The following is a 17,472-nucleotide window of genomic DNA, read 5'->3' on the forward strand; positions in this document are numbered from 1 at the left end:
CAAATTCACTGTGCGACTAGGCTGGAAAAGTCCCTGAACTCAAGATTACATTGGTATGCACATTTCTGAGTCTTGGTTCTGTTTAACATTTTCATCAGTGACCTGCTTTAAGGAGCAGAGAGCAAGCTCATTAAGTTCCTAGATGGGAGGGATGACCAGAACATTAGAGAACAGGATTAGAATTTCCCCAGCCCTTGCCAAATTAGCAAAACTGTCAGAGCCGAATATGTTCATCAGGGACAGGCAGAGAAAAGAGAAAAGTAAGCTGCCCAAATGCAAGCGGAGCAGCAGCAAGTTACTTAGGAGAACTCAAAAGAATATAGATGCAAAAATAGACTCAGAGTGGGAAATAAACCAGCCCTGTGGAAATCTGGTGTTCATTAGAACCTCTGTACACCCTTAAAATGGATTCACATCACCAATCCACAGATGGCAGAACATAATGCCCTCCCAGGATTTCTAAGAACGTCAGGGAGCTTTTCTTTCTCACGAGCACCTTCAGCCTCTTGGTTCTACTTAATTACCCTGGGTTTTGGTTCATTTCACTGTCCTATTTTAGTCACCTTATTATGAACGATGTTGACTCAGATATTAAAAAACATTTTCTTCCCAAGAGCAAAAATCATGGCTTCCTGCTGAAGAGCCTTTGTATCTCCTTGGTTGTCTTGGCTCTCATTCAACCCTTCCAACTAAACTTCTACCCCAAGTAGCTTAACAAGGTATTTTCCTAAATATAGGTGGTTCTCTCCCTAAAAGGAGCTCTGTGACCTGTTTAATCAACTTTATTTGCACATGTGTCACCTGACACATTAGCATGACAAAGTCAGCAAGCTTTTTTATAAAGTAGCAAATAGAAGATATTTCAGGTCTTTGTTGCAACCACCCAGTTCTGATGCATAGCATGAAAGCATTCATACATCATACTTCATAAATGAACGTCCAAAACTGAACTTGGTCCCAGGGTGGGTCAAATTTTCCTAACTCCTGTTAGATTGGATTTACCAATCTATGACTGTCAGAGAGACTTAACAACCTTCTTGTCCAATAAGCTGTTTTATGCCTGCAGAAACCGGGACCCAGGAAGTAGAGTGGTATTTAAGCAAGCACATAAGGCAGTTAAGTCTGAGTTAGAACTTCAAACTAGAAACAGGTGCCCAATTCCTAGGCCAGTGCCCTTTCTATCACTAGGCTACTTCCCGAAGGTTCTGAGGATCTCTGCTTAAAGTGCCAGCACCTCTCCTAGCAATGTTCCCACTGTAACTTCGGGCGTGAGGCATGAGTCACCTTATATTCAGTATGCAGTAATGAAGTCTTGCAGCATCCCTAGGTAGATCCAAAACGAGTGTGTGACTAAAGACTGAGCCACTCTCTATCTCCCAAAAAAGGCAGAATTTGAGAAAACCAGAATATAACCAGGACAAGATTAGAGAGTGTGTGTGAAGTTCCAAAGACTTAGTTTTATTGAAGTTAAATGTGATGTGACATCTCCACATACCAAGAGGAATGGTTTAAGAAGCAGTTGTTCATCTCTTGTTACAATGGAAAGAGCAGGACTAGGGTGAGATCAGATCACAGAAAAAAACAGCCAGAGGTAACTCTGTTACAATAACAAGGGGCCAGAGAAAGTGATAGAATTTCCTTAATAATCAGATATGAGAGTGGCAATGTTGGGGATGGGAAGACAGATAGAGATGGTAATTCTCAAAATCCTGTCTCTTTCTTTAAGTCCCCTGAAAGCTGCAAGAGTGAACTCTTCTCCAAGCCAACAGGGACACATTGAGTCATTACACTTAATGAGAACAGGACAGTTTCTTTAGAGGGTTGTCAAGTGCAGAACACAAAGTGAATGCTTGTATTGGGAAAAATAACTGTCCTGATTTCAAAGGACCTTCTCAAATGACACTCCCTCCCATTGGCAGGCATTTGGGGAAATTCATGGGAAACCCACAGCTCTGGGTCAGAAGCTTAGAGTTCCTATTTGGATTTTGGTGTAGATATGACTGATGCTGTTACCCCAAAAGGGGCCATAGAGGTTTTATTGTTTTTGCTTTTGTTTTTTTATTCAGTGGTGGGAGAAAAAACTCAGGGACTCACACATGCTAGGCAAGAACTCTACCACTGAGCCCCATGGCCCAAGGTTCTTAATATGGATGGGGGTTGATCTAATTTGAAGACCCAGTAGCTTGGACCTATTCCTCCTTGAAAGTCAGGCCAAGTATTTATTATAACTCTTATTTTATTACTTTGATAGAGCTAATTCCTAGTGTACTTCTTGTTACTCAGTAGAAATGGTGCAATCTGTTCAAAAATCATTTCTGGACAATACTGTTCATAAAACCATACCAGAAGATTATTTGACTCAAGCCACATTTCCAAAATTCATTTTTCCAAATAACAAACATGTTATTGATGATAATTTTTCATTATTGTAATTTTTTTTTCCAGATGATCCAGGAACCTGTACCTCATGTGCTGCAGGGTATTACATGTAAGTCTGGCCTTCTTTTTTACCTGACACTAACTTTTCTGCACTTTAAGCATTACTGACTTTAATCCTAAATCCAGTGATTAAAGCACAGAGGCCTGCAGCCTGAAGCAACTCTGTCCTGTGGGCTATTAATGAGCAATTCTTGGATTTAGCAATAAGAGCCCAGCTGTTTTCTTGCCTCGAAAGGAGGCCTTCTTTTTCTGGAAATCATCCAGCCTGACACTGGTGTCTAGGAATCTCACCATGGGTTACCAAGATTCAGACCTTGCTGTTTATGGACAGAACTTAAGCATATACCAACCCCAATGAGGCTGTTTCCAAACATCTGCATGGAGACCTTGTCCCTAACTGGAGTTGGATGCTCCAGGGGAAACCAGGTTCTGCCTTAGCTCTTAATCATCTCATGTGTACTGAGAGACACAGAACACTTGCTTAAATGGGACACAGATGACCATCAACCTCTATGTTCTTTAATCAAAACCTACAAAATCAAAGACAGTGTGTTTCTATGTCACCTCCTTTCCTATCTGAAGTCTCCTTTCCAGCAGGCACTGTTGGCCATCCTGGAATTAAAAATGAGAAAAAGAGCAAGATGGAAGGGGGAGAACTCACTGGAGTTCTATATAAAGTGCTATATAAACTCTATATAAACTAGAGTGCTATATAAACTCTCATATCCATTTTTTTCTCTGCATCCTTCATAAAGATTGTTAGGGACACCGGATCAGTGTTTATCTCTGAGAAGAAGGCAAGCTTAGGGAGGTGCTGGGTCACCTCACATTGTACCCAAATTAGTGGCAGGTCCCTATCAGGTCATCTCAGCTTTCGTGGGTCACTTTCTTCTGTCATCCCATTGCCTATTGGTTCCCCATATTCTAGGGATTTCAACTGTAGTTGTAGGTGGGGAGGTGGAGAGATAGCAACAAGGAGCAAAGATAATGAGAGGGAAAGGGAAACCCAACAAGCTAAAACACATTTTCAAAAGATCTGTTAACTCTCATTACTAAAGGTCCTATCACTAAAATTATTGGAACCAGAGAGTTTCAGATTTCAGATTATTTTCCAGATTTTGGAATACTGTATATACATAATTATATATCAAATCTAAACACAAAATTCATTATGTTTCATATACACTTTGTACACATAGCCTGAAGGTAATTTTACATATTACATTTAATAATTTTGTACGTGAACAAAGTTTTATGCTGTAAAATTTTCTTCCATGCTCCAGAAGCTATGAATCTGGGTGTGTTTTGCCTTTTAGATTTTTGGATTAGGAATACCTAACCTATACTTAGTGTTGTAGTTTTAATCTAATTTTCCAGAATGACTTACTCACTACATTGACTGTGTCTCTACATCTCTGCACCTCTGACCCACTGATTTAAATTATTGTTTCATTTAAACAGGGAAGGAGGAGGCAGAAGAGGCCCCAGGTTTGACTATTATAGAATAGACCAGATGACATTTAATGAGAAGAATGTAAATTGTCAGCATGTTCATAGTTGACATTTATGCAGCATATGGCTTCCCACAGGATCCCCAAACAGAATGAATGGCAGAAATGCAAGTTTTCCCTGGTGAGGTCACATGGTGGGGGGCAAAAAATGTACTTTGAAGAACTGGAGGAGAGCTCAGACTTTAATTAATATATATAATATATATATAAAATATATATGTAATTATATATTATGTACAATATATATATTAGTGACCATGTACAAATGGGCAAGGAATTCTCAGTCTTTCTTACCACTCTGTATCGCTCCAATCTCACACTACCCTGGCTACTTCTGCATCTTGATACCTGAATACACCTCCTCTCACCTGCACCTGTCACCTGTCACCTGTCCAACCTCAAGTGTTATCTGTGAAACCTGAGACCCAGCCTTGTCAGCCTCACTGATTCACTAAAGAATATGGTTCATAAAACACTTGGAGAAAGAAATGCACTGAAATAACATGCTCTAATATCACCAAGATAAAACACAAGCTATTCATTTCAAGAAACACACATTTGTAAACTTTAGGAATATTTAGTACTTTTGAATAAAACTAAGGAGATGCTGTACAATAGAAATGGTTAAGGAAGAAATGCAAAGGCTTAAATCTTTTCTTCCATTAAATCTTCCAAAAGATTTGAATATACGTAAACTACTGATTTTTATATGTCGATTTTTTACTTGGTAATCTAACTGAGTTATCTTTCTGTTTGTAGAAGCTGTTAATAAAATATCTTGAATCTAAACATAAAAAATACATATCTCCAAAAAGTGTTTTAAAAAAGAAATGCAAAGGCTTCCCCTGTTTTCTTATTGATGCTCTGATTCAACCAAAGAATAAAAGTCAACTTCATTCCACTCTTCCTTCAAATTCCTTCTACAATTCAGTGGAGTGTGAAGTACAACATTTTACTGCATAATGAGAATAATAAGATAATATATGTAATAATTCATATAGGTATATATACACACATATGTTATATGTATATACAAGTGCTTATTTGTGTGCATATGGGTGTACAAGATAAGGCACTTCACTGTTAAAATCTAGTTACAGACATTCTGGTAAACTACTTGAGCTGTCTCAGGTCTTTTATGTGCCAGCCGCTGTGTGACAAATCATATAAGCTATCTGTTGACACAGACTTTGGTTAAAATCCTGGTCCCAACTTAAACTAGAATTTGAGCACCAGATCTTGAACTTCAAGAACTTCTAGATCCCTTATCTAGAAATTAAAGATAAGTAGTATCTACCATATGGGATTTATGCAACAATCAAATGACTTAATACTTGAACATAACTAGTACTCAATAAATAAGCACCAGTACCCCTTGCCTTCTCCCCAGTCTCTTCTCAGATGCCCAGACAAAGCCCCCACAAGTTCAGAAATAGGTAGTGAATTGGTTTGACAGGGCAGGTCAGACCAAGAAGAAGTTTCTTCCCCTGAAATTCAATTATCTACTCCTGTTAAAAATGCTGCATAAAACAAAATGCTTATTTGAGACACTGAAAAAAAATGTTGCATAGAAAGTTATGGGGAGATTAAATTATGACAGTTAGGAAAAAAATATCAACACATGTCATGGAAGAAACTACATCCTCTTCCCCTAGGTTTGAACACCACTGTTATAAAACCTGTCCTGAGAAGACCTACAGTGAAGAATTGGAATGCAAAGCATGCAATACTAACTGTGGCAACTGTGACCAAAATGAGTGTTACTGGTGTGAAGAGGGCTTCTTTCTCTTGGGTAAGTCAAAAAATGGCATCGTACAAAGAGAGCTCTGCAGCTCCACCCAGGCAGTGCAATAGGAGTACACCTGTGACGGTTTCAGAGTCCTCATGTGCTGGTGCCTCTGGTCCAAGAAGGAATTTTAATTCAGTGTGAAAACAAACATTAATCAGAATTACTTCCTTTTGCATTTATTTCTAAAGCATAGTTCATATTTCACTAATTCATCTCAACTCTCCAAGCTGATGGAAACAAGAGTGAGTTAGGTGGAAAAGGTGAAGGGGAAATGGGAGAGGGGCCCGGAAGATGAATGTTTTGGAAATGAAGTCACCTGGAATATTCAGAACCATGATGCTTTTCTTGAGTCTTAATCCATATTATAAATTCCTGAACCAAATAAGTCTTGAACCTTACCTTAGGTGTCATTCAATTCATTGACTTGATGGAAATGTATAGTTGGGAAAGAAATATACTGTGAGTCTTTCAACTAAAGAATGAATAGCCCAGTGTTTTCAAATATTTGGGGACAGAGAGTGAGGCAGACAGTCCATAAGGAACTTCAATGGTTATCTCAACAGAGTTTCATTTTATTTGTAGTTTTTCAAGGTCTCTTAGATGTTATGGTGTTTATTCAAAGATCCTAACCCTTTAAGCCAATGGCCAGTTTAAATTCTCAGTTGCGAAAGGCCTTAGATAGTGTTGGATTATTGAAATACATTATTTGGTTGAAATATGCTAAAGCCACCTTAGTTTCTTTAAAATCAAGTGCAATTAAAAAAAAAAAAAAATGTTCCTAAGCTGATCATGGTGGCATAAGCCTGTAAATCCAGCAGCTTGGGAGGCTGAGGCAGGAGAATCACAAGTTCAAATCATCCTCAGCAACTTAGTGAGGCCCTAAGCAACGGAGCGAGACCTCATCTCTAAATAAAATATAAAAAAGGGCTGGGGATATGGCTCAAGTGGTAAAATTTCCCTGAGTTCGATCCCCGGTACCACATTTAAACAACAACAACAAAAAATGTTCCTGAGACTCCCTTAAGTCCCTTTAGAACTTGGCCTCACCTAGTGCTTCGAGCTAGGCCAGCCAGCACCCGGCTTCATATGTCCTCCCATGTTCTTATGAAGGTGGCAGCTGTGTGAGGGAATGTGGTCCTGGCTTCTATGGTGACCAAGGAACGGGAGAATGCGAGCCCTGCCACCCATCCTGTGAAGCCTGCACCGGCCTTGGCTATGACGAATGCAGCAGCTGCGGAGAAGGACAGCTGCTGCTGCACGGCTCGTGCGTCTGGCCCGCCCACACCCAGGTGGAAGGCAAGTTCTGGAAGGGTATGTGCCTCCCGAAGAGAGATCGTAGGAGCCTAGTCACCTACGCTGTCCCACTCCCTGTTTAGCCCCTATTTCTCAGTTCTCCAAGAGAGGAAGACTGTGCAGAGAAATTAGTGTGTTGTGAAACTGGAGCCGGGTCCCTCCCAGGTCTCAGGTGGCTTGCAATGGGAGAGGGTAGGAAACGGCGGTTGGCGTTTGGCCGGCAGGGGGAGCCCAAGGTGCAATTTATGATCGGTCTGGTCTAAAGAATCTCTGCCTGCGTAAAGAAGACCCAAGAACATGTGAAGAGAGCCACGTGGGGAAATGACCATTTTCTCAGCTTTTCAGAATAAGGGTTGGAGGTGTGGTTCCGTGGTAGAGCACTTGTCTAGCAGGTACAAACCCTGGGTGTGATCTTCAGCAATTGTAAGAAAAACAAAAAAATTTTCAGAATAGCTTCTTTCACACGTATCTTGACATCTTGCCAAAGGAAGCCTTCACCCTTTGGGTAGACTTTGCCAGTTAGAGCCTACATATTGAAACTTAGACTAAAACAGATGATCTTGCCGTAGGAATTAAAATCTGTCATTAATCAACTGGGCTTATTGGCATGCAACTGTAGTCCTAGCTACTCAGGAGGCAGACAGGAGCGTCACTTAAGTGCAGGAGTTGAGGCCAGCCTGGGCGACATAGTGAAACCCCAGCTAGAAAAAAAGAAAGAGAGAGAGAGGAAGTGAGGGAGGAGGAGGAGGAGAAGGAGAAGAAAGAGGAGAAGAAGAAGGAGGAGAAGGAGAAGGAGAAGAAAAAGAAAAGAAGGAAGGAGGAAAGGGGAGGGGATGGGAGGGAATGGGACCTGTCAGGACAAGCCCAACCTGGTGACACAGGCCTGTAATTCCTGAGGCAGGAAGATTTTCTAGTTTGAGGCCAGCCTGGGCAAGTTAGTGAGGACCTATCCCAAAATTTTCAAATTTAACAAATAAAAAGGGTTGGGGATATAGCTTAGCGGTAGAGTGCCCCTGGGTTCAATCCCCAGTATGGGGTGGGGTATGGGAATCAAAAAACAAACAAGAAAAAGAACCTGCCATCATTGGTACTCAACTTTTAAATGTTACCCTCCCCAGTTGTGGATGGGGAAAGCGGGGTGTATGGGGACACAGGGAAGAAGAATGTGGGAGCTTGGACTCTAATACCAAAGATTTGCCACTATTTATTCCTCCCTGAGTCTTCAGAATTGGCCTCCTTACATTTTGCCTCCATTATAGACAATTATAAGCTTTCAGAGACCTATCTGTGTCCAAGGTGGTTTAAAAACAAAAACAAAATTATCTTCCTACTGGAAAAATCAGACTCACATTCTGTGAAGCAATACTGGTGAAAACAAGAGGTGCTCTCTCTTTGATCTGGGGCGAGGATCTGGCGAGGGAGAACCACAGTGCAAAGGCAATGGCAGCTGAAGGAGGCCGCATAGGATGAAGCCTCAGAGGGGGCAAGAGAGAGGTCTCATGCTGGTTTCAGAGGGAGCCTGTCCGTGGCTGCTGTCTACTATGACAGTTTTGCACATGTGACTTAAAGGAAGAGACCATCCCAAACCCAGCAGCCAAAGGCCACAGAGCACATGGGGCCGATTTCAGAGACAGAGCTGGAAGAAACTTATTCAATCCAGATTGGGATATCTTCCGTGAATTATAGCTGAACCAAAATGCTGAAAACGAGTTTGTCTGGCATTCAGGCATTTAAGAGGCCGCGCAAGCCAAGAGGGAAATAGTCTGGTGCTGTGTTTCTCGCTAAGAACATCTGTATTTTATCTGGCGTCCAGATGATGAAAAGGTCCGGGGAGCCAAGAGTCAGAGTGGACTTGATTCCCCAAATGATTACACGTCTCTTCAACTGGACTACGCATTTTGCAAGTAAAAATCAGACTTTGATTGTTCCCCTTTGTCAAAGCACCACACCCACCCCTCTACTTTTTCTGCCATCACAATGTAATGTTTTTGAAGAGAGGAAGGATTTATTCCATTTGGGGGTTTCACACTAATAAGGGATTCGAGAAGCAGATGAGAATGTTTCTCATGGCTGGACAAAAGCAATAAAGTCAATGACATAGCTGCACTTTTCCATTTCTATGATCTATGAAATGAGACATGCAGAGCATTAACAAAGAGAAAAAAAAAATTACTCACTAAGCAAGGTAAGGCCACAGCTCAGCTTCCCCAGCATAGTTTAAGCATTGAAATGGATAGTAAATGGGAAACGCATTCCATAAAGCCTTGGGAGTATTTGAGCCAATGTCTACATCTTTCTCCTGCTGTCTTCTCCTTAAAAACAAGGCAAGAGTGTAACAGGAGAGTAGAGGCTTCCAGAGAGCAAGCACTAATTAGCCACACCTTTCAGATGATGGAAAGCAGATTGCAGTCATTCTGGGTCAATTTAGAGGAAGCCCAGACAAATTGCAGAGTGTTTGTGAGAGAATGGAGCTGCCTAGGTGGTACCAACAAGATTTTTGCTAGTTTTTGTTTAAATATACTTATTTAGATTCGGGTAGGAAAAATAAGGTGGCACAAACTTCAGTTCTTTCCTTCTCCCACGCTGCTCCCCAGTGGAAACAATAAGATCATGTTCACGTCCAAAGATCACAACCTATTCCATGAGCACAGGTCACTTTGTGCTGGGAAAATACCCAGAAATAAAAATCCAACTGGAGTTTCCTGAACTTCTTTGTTAATATCACAGCTAACCAGAATGAGACGGGCAGTGCAGAGAGAATCATTACTCCTCTTCAGGTACAAAATAATGGGGAGACTTTGGAACCTAGTTCAAGCATGAAGATGTTCCATGCGTGGGACTGTGACTGGCAAGTCCTCCAGCCAAGACCAAGGAATCTCCAAAGATGGCTGCTCCATCTCTACAAGCCATCATGGTCACTGCACACCCATAGATCATCCCCAGATCCTCTGCCCCATTCACTAATATATTATGAAGATTTCTTAGTCCAGTGTCCCTAAATGGCAGGAATAAAACCAGTCTTAAACAGGCCATGAATGGCTTCAGCAGTGGCTTAGGCACCACACAAGGCCAGAGCTGGTAAAAATGTTCAAGTGCAGCAGACCCCCGGCTTTGAAAGAAGTCGGTGGTCTCGGCTGGTTTCCTGAAGCCATCCCTCTGTTACTGTTAAAGCATTTGGATTTTCTTAAGTGTCCCCCCCCCCCGCTACTCCCCACAATGCTGGGAAATCTTAGGACTAATTCCTAAAAATTCCCCAACCCACCTACTTCCATCATTGATGAAAACCATGTTGTAGCAGGCTCTAATTACATATTCGAATGAGAGTCTAATCTACAAAGTACAGACATGGTGAATTCACTTTTTATCTTTGACCACATCCTAACAATTTATCACTAACCTGTCTTTTGATCTTAATTCCTAAGCTTGGGGAAATACTGGAATTCCAGAGTCAGTCACAAATGCTGAAAGCCCAAGGACACATGGTGGGAAAAATCAAGATCAATCCTGGAGCAATGTATTACATTATAGCAACTGAATCTTAGCACACTTTTAGAAGCCATAGAAATATGATTTTAGAAAGACCTTATGCATCCATGTAGTGCCTCACTTAACTTAGAAAGGAGAACAGCAATTTCAGTTAAGCAACCAGAGTACTGCATGCAGAAAACACATGTCACTGTTTAGTAATTGAACATGTGGCCCATTGGTACAAAGGAACCACTTGTATTGACTTATGATGATCATTAAACATCCAGGAATTTTGTAAGTATATTGTTAATCCATTGACATCTTGAAATTAGTGTGGTGGGAGTATTTACACCACAGAAATTGGCAATGAAATAAATCAAGTTTATTGGTTTCTAGAGAGCTGTTTACCCAGTACACCATTGCTTTGGCCTCTCTCAAACTACTTTAATATTTAAATTAATTATTGAAAAACCTATCTAGTGAGGTGGACTTTATAGTTAGGCAGACCTTGGCTCTGGGGATATAGGTTATTTGTAGAGTGCAACTCCAGAGTTAGGCAGCTCTGAATTCAAATCCTGGCTCTGTTATTTCCTAGCAGTATGACTTAAGCAAGTTATTCATTCTCTCTGAGTCTCAGTTTCCTCATCTATAAAATGAGAGCATGAAGCCTCTTTACACAGTCATTTTAAGAATTAAAGGATAGAATATATATAAATCTTCCAGAATGTACATGACATTTTAAAAGTTAGTCTATACCCTAATGCTTGAAGCACTAGTTCACTTTCAAAGCAACATCACTTAGCTCATAAAAGAAAGTGATTGGGGGGGTCTAAAGAATAATACAGTTCTAGGAACAGTAGTCACAGAAAGAAGGCAGCAAATAATGATCAAGTTGCCTATATGATGTTCATAGCAGCTTTATTGAAGATAACCACAGCAACAAAATGAGGCACCAACCTAAAATGTAGCAAAGAAAATGAATGAATGATGGTTCATACAAATAAATATTCAAGCTCCCTAAAACAATGTTTAAAAGAATTTTAAATGACATGAGAAAATGCCTATAGGATTTATAAAGTTGAATGCAATGCATAGTGTCAGTATTAAATACACAGAAGATGTAAATCATTACACAGCTAGACATGTTTGTAATTATACGCACATATTCCATATAAAGAAGGGAAATCTAAGCACCAAAATATACACAGCAGAAATTTCTGGGTGGTGGGGTTATAGGTGAATTCTATCTTCTTTATTATTTTTACATTAAAAAGCACTTTATTTTTTTTAATAAAAAAGAAGCTGTGCCCACTGCAAACCCATCTTTGGTGAAGAGCCTGCTGCAAGAGCGACGAAGGTGGAAGGTTCAAATCAAAAGAGGTAACAGGGAAATAGGGAGGAGCAATCACCACCACAGAGACAGCCTCTGCCCAGTAGAAACCAACCCAAGAAGCTGGGAGGCCAAGGACAGTGGGGATGCAGAAGTTCTGAGAGAGAAAGGGACCAAGATAGCAAATACTGGAAAAGCCGGATACATCCATAGAGGGGATTGCTATGGAGATATCAGGAAGAACAGGAGGCTATTTTGTACCAACAAAGAATACTCTCTAAAATATAATAAGTTTAAAGAAAGAGAGGCAAGGTGAACAGCAGTGTGAATAGATACTGTTGGTATTTAAAATGTTGCAGAAGGGATTGGGAGTGAGATTTCACAGACATGGTTTTCCTCTCAAACCATGTGACTATAGCTTTTTTAATAAAAAAAAAGAAAAGAAAAGAAAAGAAAAGAACCCTTGTCTTTGTATGGTTTAGCTATAGTCATTTCTGAAGGATAACACTATACTTTTGGGGCAAAGAGAATTTTTTTTTTCTTTTGTTAAGCTTATCCAATCTCGAATTTCTGGAGTGGGATAAAAAGGGAAATATGATCAAGGTCAAAATTGTTGAGATTAAGTCACCAATCTTTTATGATAACTCTAGCTGGGAATGATTTTGCTGCCTAATTGCTGTGAACTGCTTGTTCAGAGTCCCCTCTGGTGGGCACATGGGAACACTACAGAATTTCAAACCAACTTCATGCAGTAAAATGTCAAATTACCAGAATGTGAATATATGTAATTATAAGTACAAGTGTATGTGTGGATATACATTAAATTTTACACAAATATGAAAAATATCAAAATTCATATCTTTTCAAAATGCAACATTTTAGTGTGAAAATGAGAACGCCAAAAAAATCAGCCCAGGACCTGGACACATGACAGTGAAGATTTTCAGGGTGCTCCCCGTCTGACAAGTATTAATGGGCTATTGTTCATTAAACAACATGTCTCAGACACTCTTGACTGATTTTTCTGCTGGCTTCTCTTTTAAAGCTAAGTGATATTGTCTGGTGAAAAAACCTTCAGGGACAGAACTGGTCCTGTTGAGAGCCGTGTGGACCTCTTTTGTGACAGTCCCATGGCAAATGTGACTCTGCAGAAGGTTAATTAAACTTTTAGCAGATCCTCCCCGGGGGTGCGGGGTGCACACCATATATTGGAATATATTGGAAAACCAGGGCAAGTTGTCTGTCCAAACTAAGGAAAAAAATCTGCCACTCTGTATGTCATTTCCATATGTATGTATGTGTGTATGTGTATATGTATGTGTAATGTATGTGTATATAGTATGTGTGTGTGTATATATTACATATGTATATGTACATGTATGTCTACATCTATATCTTCATATCTATCTATAGTTAGATCTACATCTATATCCATATCTACATCTATATCCATATGTGGGACCTGACGTCCCCTTCAGTGAGGTCTAGCAGCTTTTTAACCATCCTAGACACCAAGTCACTCCTTCTGGTGCCACTCTTGGTATGAAACCAGAGAAAAAGGAGAGGGAAATAAAACAAGCTTCAGAAACAGGGTGGGACAGTAAAAACTGGGAGAGAGGAAAGGAAGCCCATGGACCTATCATTACGAGCCACTGTGTTAAGCACTTCACACACACTGTCTCATTCAGCTTTTACAACACTCCTATAAGGAAGGCGCCATCTTCTCTCATTTTAGAGACATGGAAAGTAGGACTCTGAGAATTTAATTACTGTATCCATGGTTACCTACCACAAGCAGCACAGCTGGGATCTGAAGGCAGGTGTGACTAGAGCCATACCAGACTGACTCCCGGGAAGAGAGGAAGGGAACTGAGAGGAAGGAAGGAAGCGAGGAGGAGGTGGTACAGGGGAATGGTAAGATGCCAACACTTGGCTGAGGGTCGGGGTCATGCAGGTCACCTAGAACTTCTTTTTTCGAACTTTCCCCTGGGTGAGTTAGACTGATTCCTGAGCTTTAGTCAAGATCTCAGCATGTATTGATTGAATGATGTCAGCGAGGCTGCTCTGGGTGTCTTCGAAATTGTCCCATGGAGTTGCTGAGGTGACTTCCTGGAAGAGCCTGCCCATTGAATGCTCTAGGAGGGAAAGGGAAAGCAGGACACCTGGAGTGTTTGTGAAGTTAATGGTGTGTCAACCTCCGATGGCCTGCTGAAAACCTGACCAGCAAGAAAACACGTGGGCGGGTGGATTATTTTGCTATTTAATAAAAATTTGGGACTAACTTAAGGTGAGATAAATTTAGATTGCATTCCACAGTGGCTACTTTGAATAACGCAAGGACCCAAATATTGACCAATAATGAAATTTGTTTTTCAAAGAACAGCCAAAAAAGAAAGAAAGAAAGAAAGAAAGAAAGAAAGAAAAAGAAAGAAAGAAAGAGAAAAACATACTTTTCCATGATAGACACAAGGAATTCACAGTGATCACCTTGGAGTGCAAATGGGGTCAATCAAGACTCTTGGGAGAAGTGATTACCTTAGATTTGCAGGCTTTCTCATGAGTGCATACACACAGGCAAACACTCCCCCACATTTTCAACATATGAAAGAAATAACATGTGTTTGTTCAAATATCCACCTAATAACGTAGGATCCTGTAAGACCCTACATTCTCTGTCACAGCAAGTTTGCAAAGGAAGTCTCCATAATCAGTTGCCAATGAAGGAGGAAGAGAAAAAAAGTTGAAAGTCTATATAATGGCACTTGACAGGGGCCAACAATTAGCTAATGCAAAATCAAAGAATTTATTTTGGGTTGGAAGGGAAACAAGGTTCCCCATGAGGTTTTTTTTCTAACACTACAACACTATGAGCCTGTTCAAAGGAGAAGTCTGACTTGTTTCTTTCCCATACAGATGTTTTGAGACAATATGAACCTTGTCACTCTTCTTGTAAAACCTGCAATGGATCTGCAACTCTGTGCACTTCATGTCCAAAAGGTTAGTGTGGAGTGTGGCAGGAGCGGTAGTGGCCAAGCCAATTCACTGTTACTCATTTATGTTGTCATCTTTGTGTACAGAGGTTTGTAGGACTTTGATCTAGTCCCATCCCAGGTTCCCATCCCCATGGCTACTATGGAGACACACAGGGTCCCAAATATTGACCAATCATCAAAACTGGTTTTCAAAGGGGGAAAAATGTTTCTTAACTCCAAAATACAATGAAGTTATTGGCTGACTTGGACTCATAGAATTTGCTAGTATCTATGGGTACTCGGTCTTTGTAGAGGTTCCCTTCCTCTTAAAATGCTTTATCTAGCTGGACATGGTGGCAAATACCTGTAATCCCAGTGATTAGGGAGGCTGAAGCAGGAGGATCATCAAGTTCAAGGCCAGCTGATCAATGTAGCAAGACCCTGTCTCATGATGAAAAAAAAAAGGGGGACTGATGATGTAGCTCAAGTCAAAGAGTACCTGTGGGTTCAATTCCCAGTACAGTGGGGGAAAAAATGCCTGCACCTCTTCTTCATTAATGATAATAAATTTAGTGATGGGGGAGGGGAGAATATGGGCATCAACATACCAGTCCAACAAATTATCAACTTCACTCTCCATAAAAATATTATAAATAACATAACTGAATTAGAAGGATAATTTATTTACATTGTACATTAACATAAAGAATGTTATACCCCCATTAAAGCATCCTTTTGAAGGCCATGTTGGAATGTGCAATGTTAATACAGAAATCTCTACTTATCCTCAGGGAATATGTTCCAAGACTCCCAGTAGGCACCTGGAACCGTGAATAGTGCTGAACCCTGTATATACCATGTTTTTTTCCTATATGTACATTCCTATAATAAAATTTATTTTATAAATCAGACATTGGAAGGGTTAAAAACAGTAACTAATAATAAAATTGAAAAATTATAACAATATGCTGCAATAAAAGTTATTTAGAACTTATGAATGTTTTACTTCTGGAATTTTCCATTTAATATTTTGGACCTCAGTTAGCTTGGAATAACTGAGGCTGTGGATAGGGAAACTGTGGTTAAGAGGGGACTACGGTAGTGAGATATAATGCAGAAGTTAAAATAATAAATGTGCCAGAATTACAACCACATAAAATATGAAAGTGTGCATCCAAAAACTGAAAGATATTTCTTGGAATTTTGGAACTGAGAGTGATTTTTAAATTGGCTTTTTAAATAATAATATCTGGTTTTATTTTTCAATTAAACATAAATAAATAGATGGATCATCCATTAAAAGGGGAAATGGTTGGAAGAGCTGCTGCTATGTTAGTGTCCCTGCAGGATGGAATGGGGGAGGCAGAAGAGAAGGCCCCATCCAACTGTGCAAGTGAGGCTGCCTTACACCTGGAAGAGAGCCAAAAATGTCAGCGAGACTGATCAGTTGGGCAGAGGGAAGCCCTGCAGTGACCTCTAATGTCAGAGGAAAGTAAAAGAAACAACAGGCAAAAGCCTCCTGCAGTTAATTTTTTTTTTTTTCCCCTAAAGATTTAAACTCCTCTTAGAGGATTTAGCATCACGAAGTATTTTGGAAAACTTGAAATAAGTGTTCCAAGTAGTTAGGCTTTGGAAAGATTAAGAAAAGCCTCTTGGGTATCAGTTCTCAGCAGGATGTGTGTGCTGTGAGGACAGACACTTGATCACTCTTCTCTGCCCTCTTCCTGGGATTCCTAGGTGCCTATCTGTTGGCGCAGTCCTGTGTTTCCTCCTGTCCCCAAGGCACATGGCCCTCAACCAAGACTGGCAGCTGTGAGAACTGTACAGAGGACTGTGCCTCTTGCTCCGGAGCTGATCTTTGCAAAAAGTGCCAGTCTCAGATGGACCGCCCTCTCTTCCTCCACGAAGGCAGATGCTATTCCAGCTGCCCAGAGTAAGTTTCCCTCTTCTTTTACTTCCTGATTGTGTCATTCTCCACAAATCCTTAGGGTAGTTCCTTCCGATTCACCAAAGAGCTCTCCTTCTACCTGGTGAGAACACCCACATTAATGGCCTTCCTTGACTGACATCACTGTCAACCACAGCTCTGAAACTCATGGAAAGCTAGATGCTCCCTTCTCCCCGTAAATATTTTGTGCGTGTATTTTTACTTTTTCAAAATACAGTTATGTGAATTGAGCAGCTATGAACATTGATGTGGCTGCATCTCTGTAGTATGCTGATTTTAAGTCCTTTGGGTATAGGCCAAGGAGTGGGATAGCTGGGTCAAATGGTGGTTCCATTCCAAGTTTTCTAAGGAATCTCCACACTGCTTTCCAGAGTGACTGCTAATTTGCAGCCCCACCAGCAATGTGTGAGTGTACCTTTTTCCCCACATCCTCGCCAACACCTATTGTTACTTGGGGGTTGGGAGGGTGGCAAGAATGGAGGAAGGAGGGACTGTATAGAGGTATAAGAGGGGTGGGAGGGGTGGGGGGAAGAAAAAAAACCAGAATGAATCAAAAACTATTACCCTAGGTAAATATATGATTACAAAAACAGTATGCCTCTACTTCATGTACAAACAGAGAAACAAGATGTATCCCATTTGTTTACAATAAAAATGAATTTTTAAAAAATACAGTTATGCATCATGCATTACATAACAATGGGGGTATGTTGGAGCAATGC

The 17,472-nt window shown here is 40.5% G+C and overlaps 1 protein-coding gene across 2 annotated transcripts in view; it reads left to right on the forward strand.

Moving 5' to 3' along the window:
* Pcsk5 (proprotein convertase subtilisin/kexin type 5) overlaps positions 1 to 17,472 on the forward strand; it is a 438,740-nt gene that overhangs the window by 382,194 nt on the left and 39,074 nt on the right. Inside the window, exons 25-30 of one of the 2 annotated variants that reach the window (XM_047525058.1) lie at positions 2,446 to 2,488; positions 5,606 to 5,742; positions 6,850 to 7,050; positions 11,800 to 11,880; positions 14,744 to 14,827; positions 16,540 to 16,735. In XM_047525058.1, the coding sequence (XP_047381014.1) occupies positions 2,446 to 2,488; positions 5,606 to 5,742; positions 6,850 to 7,050; positions 11,800 to 11,880; positions 14,744 to 14,827; positions 16,540 to 16,735 (742 nt within the window). The remainder of the gene's footprint in view (positions 1 to 2,445; positions 2,489 to 5,605; positions 5,743 to 6,849; positions 7,051 to 11,799; positions 11,881 to 14,743; positions 14,828 to 16,539; positions 16,736 to 17,472) is intronic. The other variant, XM_047525059.1, reaches the window with a different exon arrangement.

This window comes from Sciurus carolinensis, chromosome 14 (genome assembly GCF_902686445.1).
Source record: "Sciurus carolinensis chromosome 14, mSciCar1.2, whole genome shotgun sequence".
Classification (NCBI taxonomy): Eukaryota; Metazoa; Chordata; class Mammalia; order Rodentia; family Sciuridae; genus Sciurus; species Sciurus carolinensis.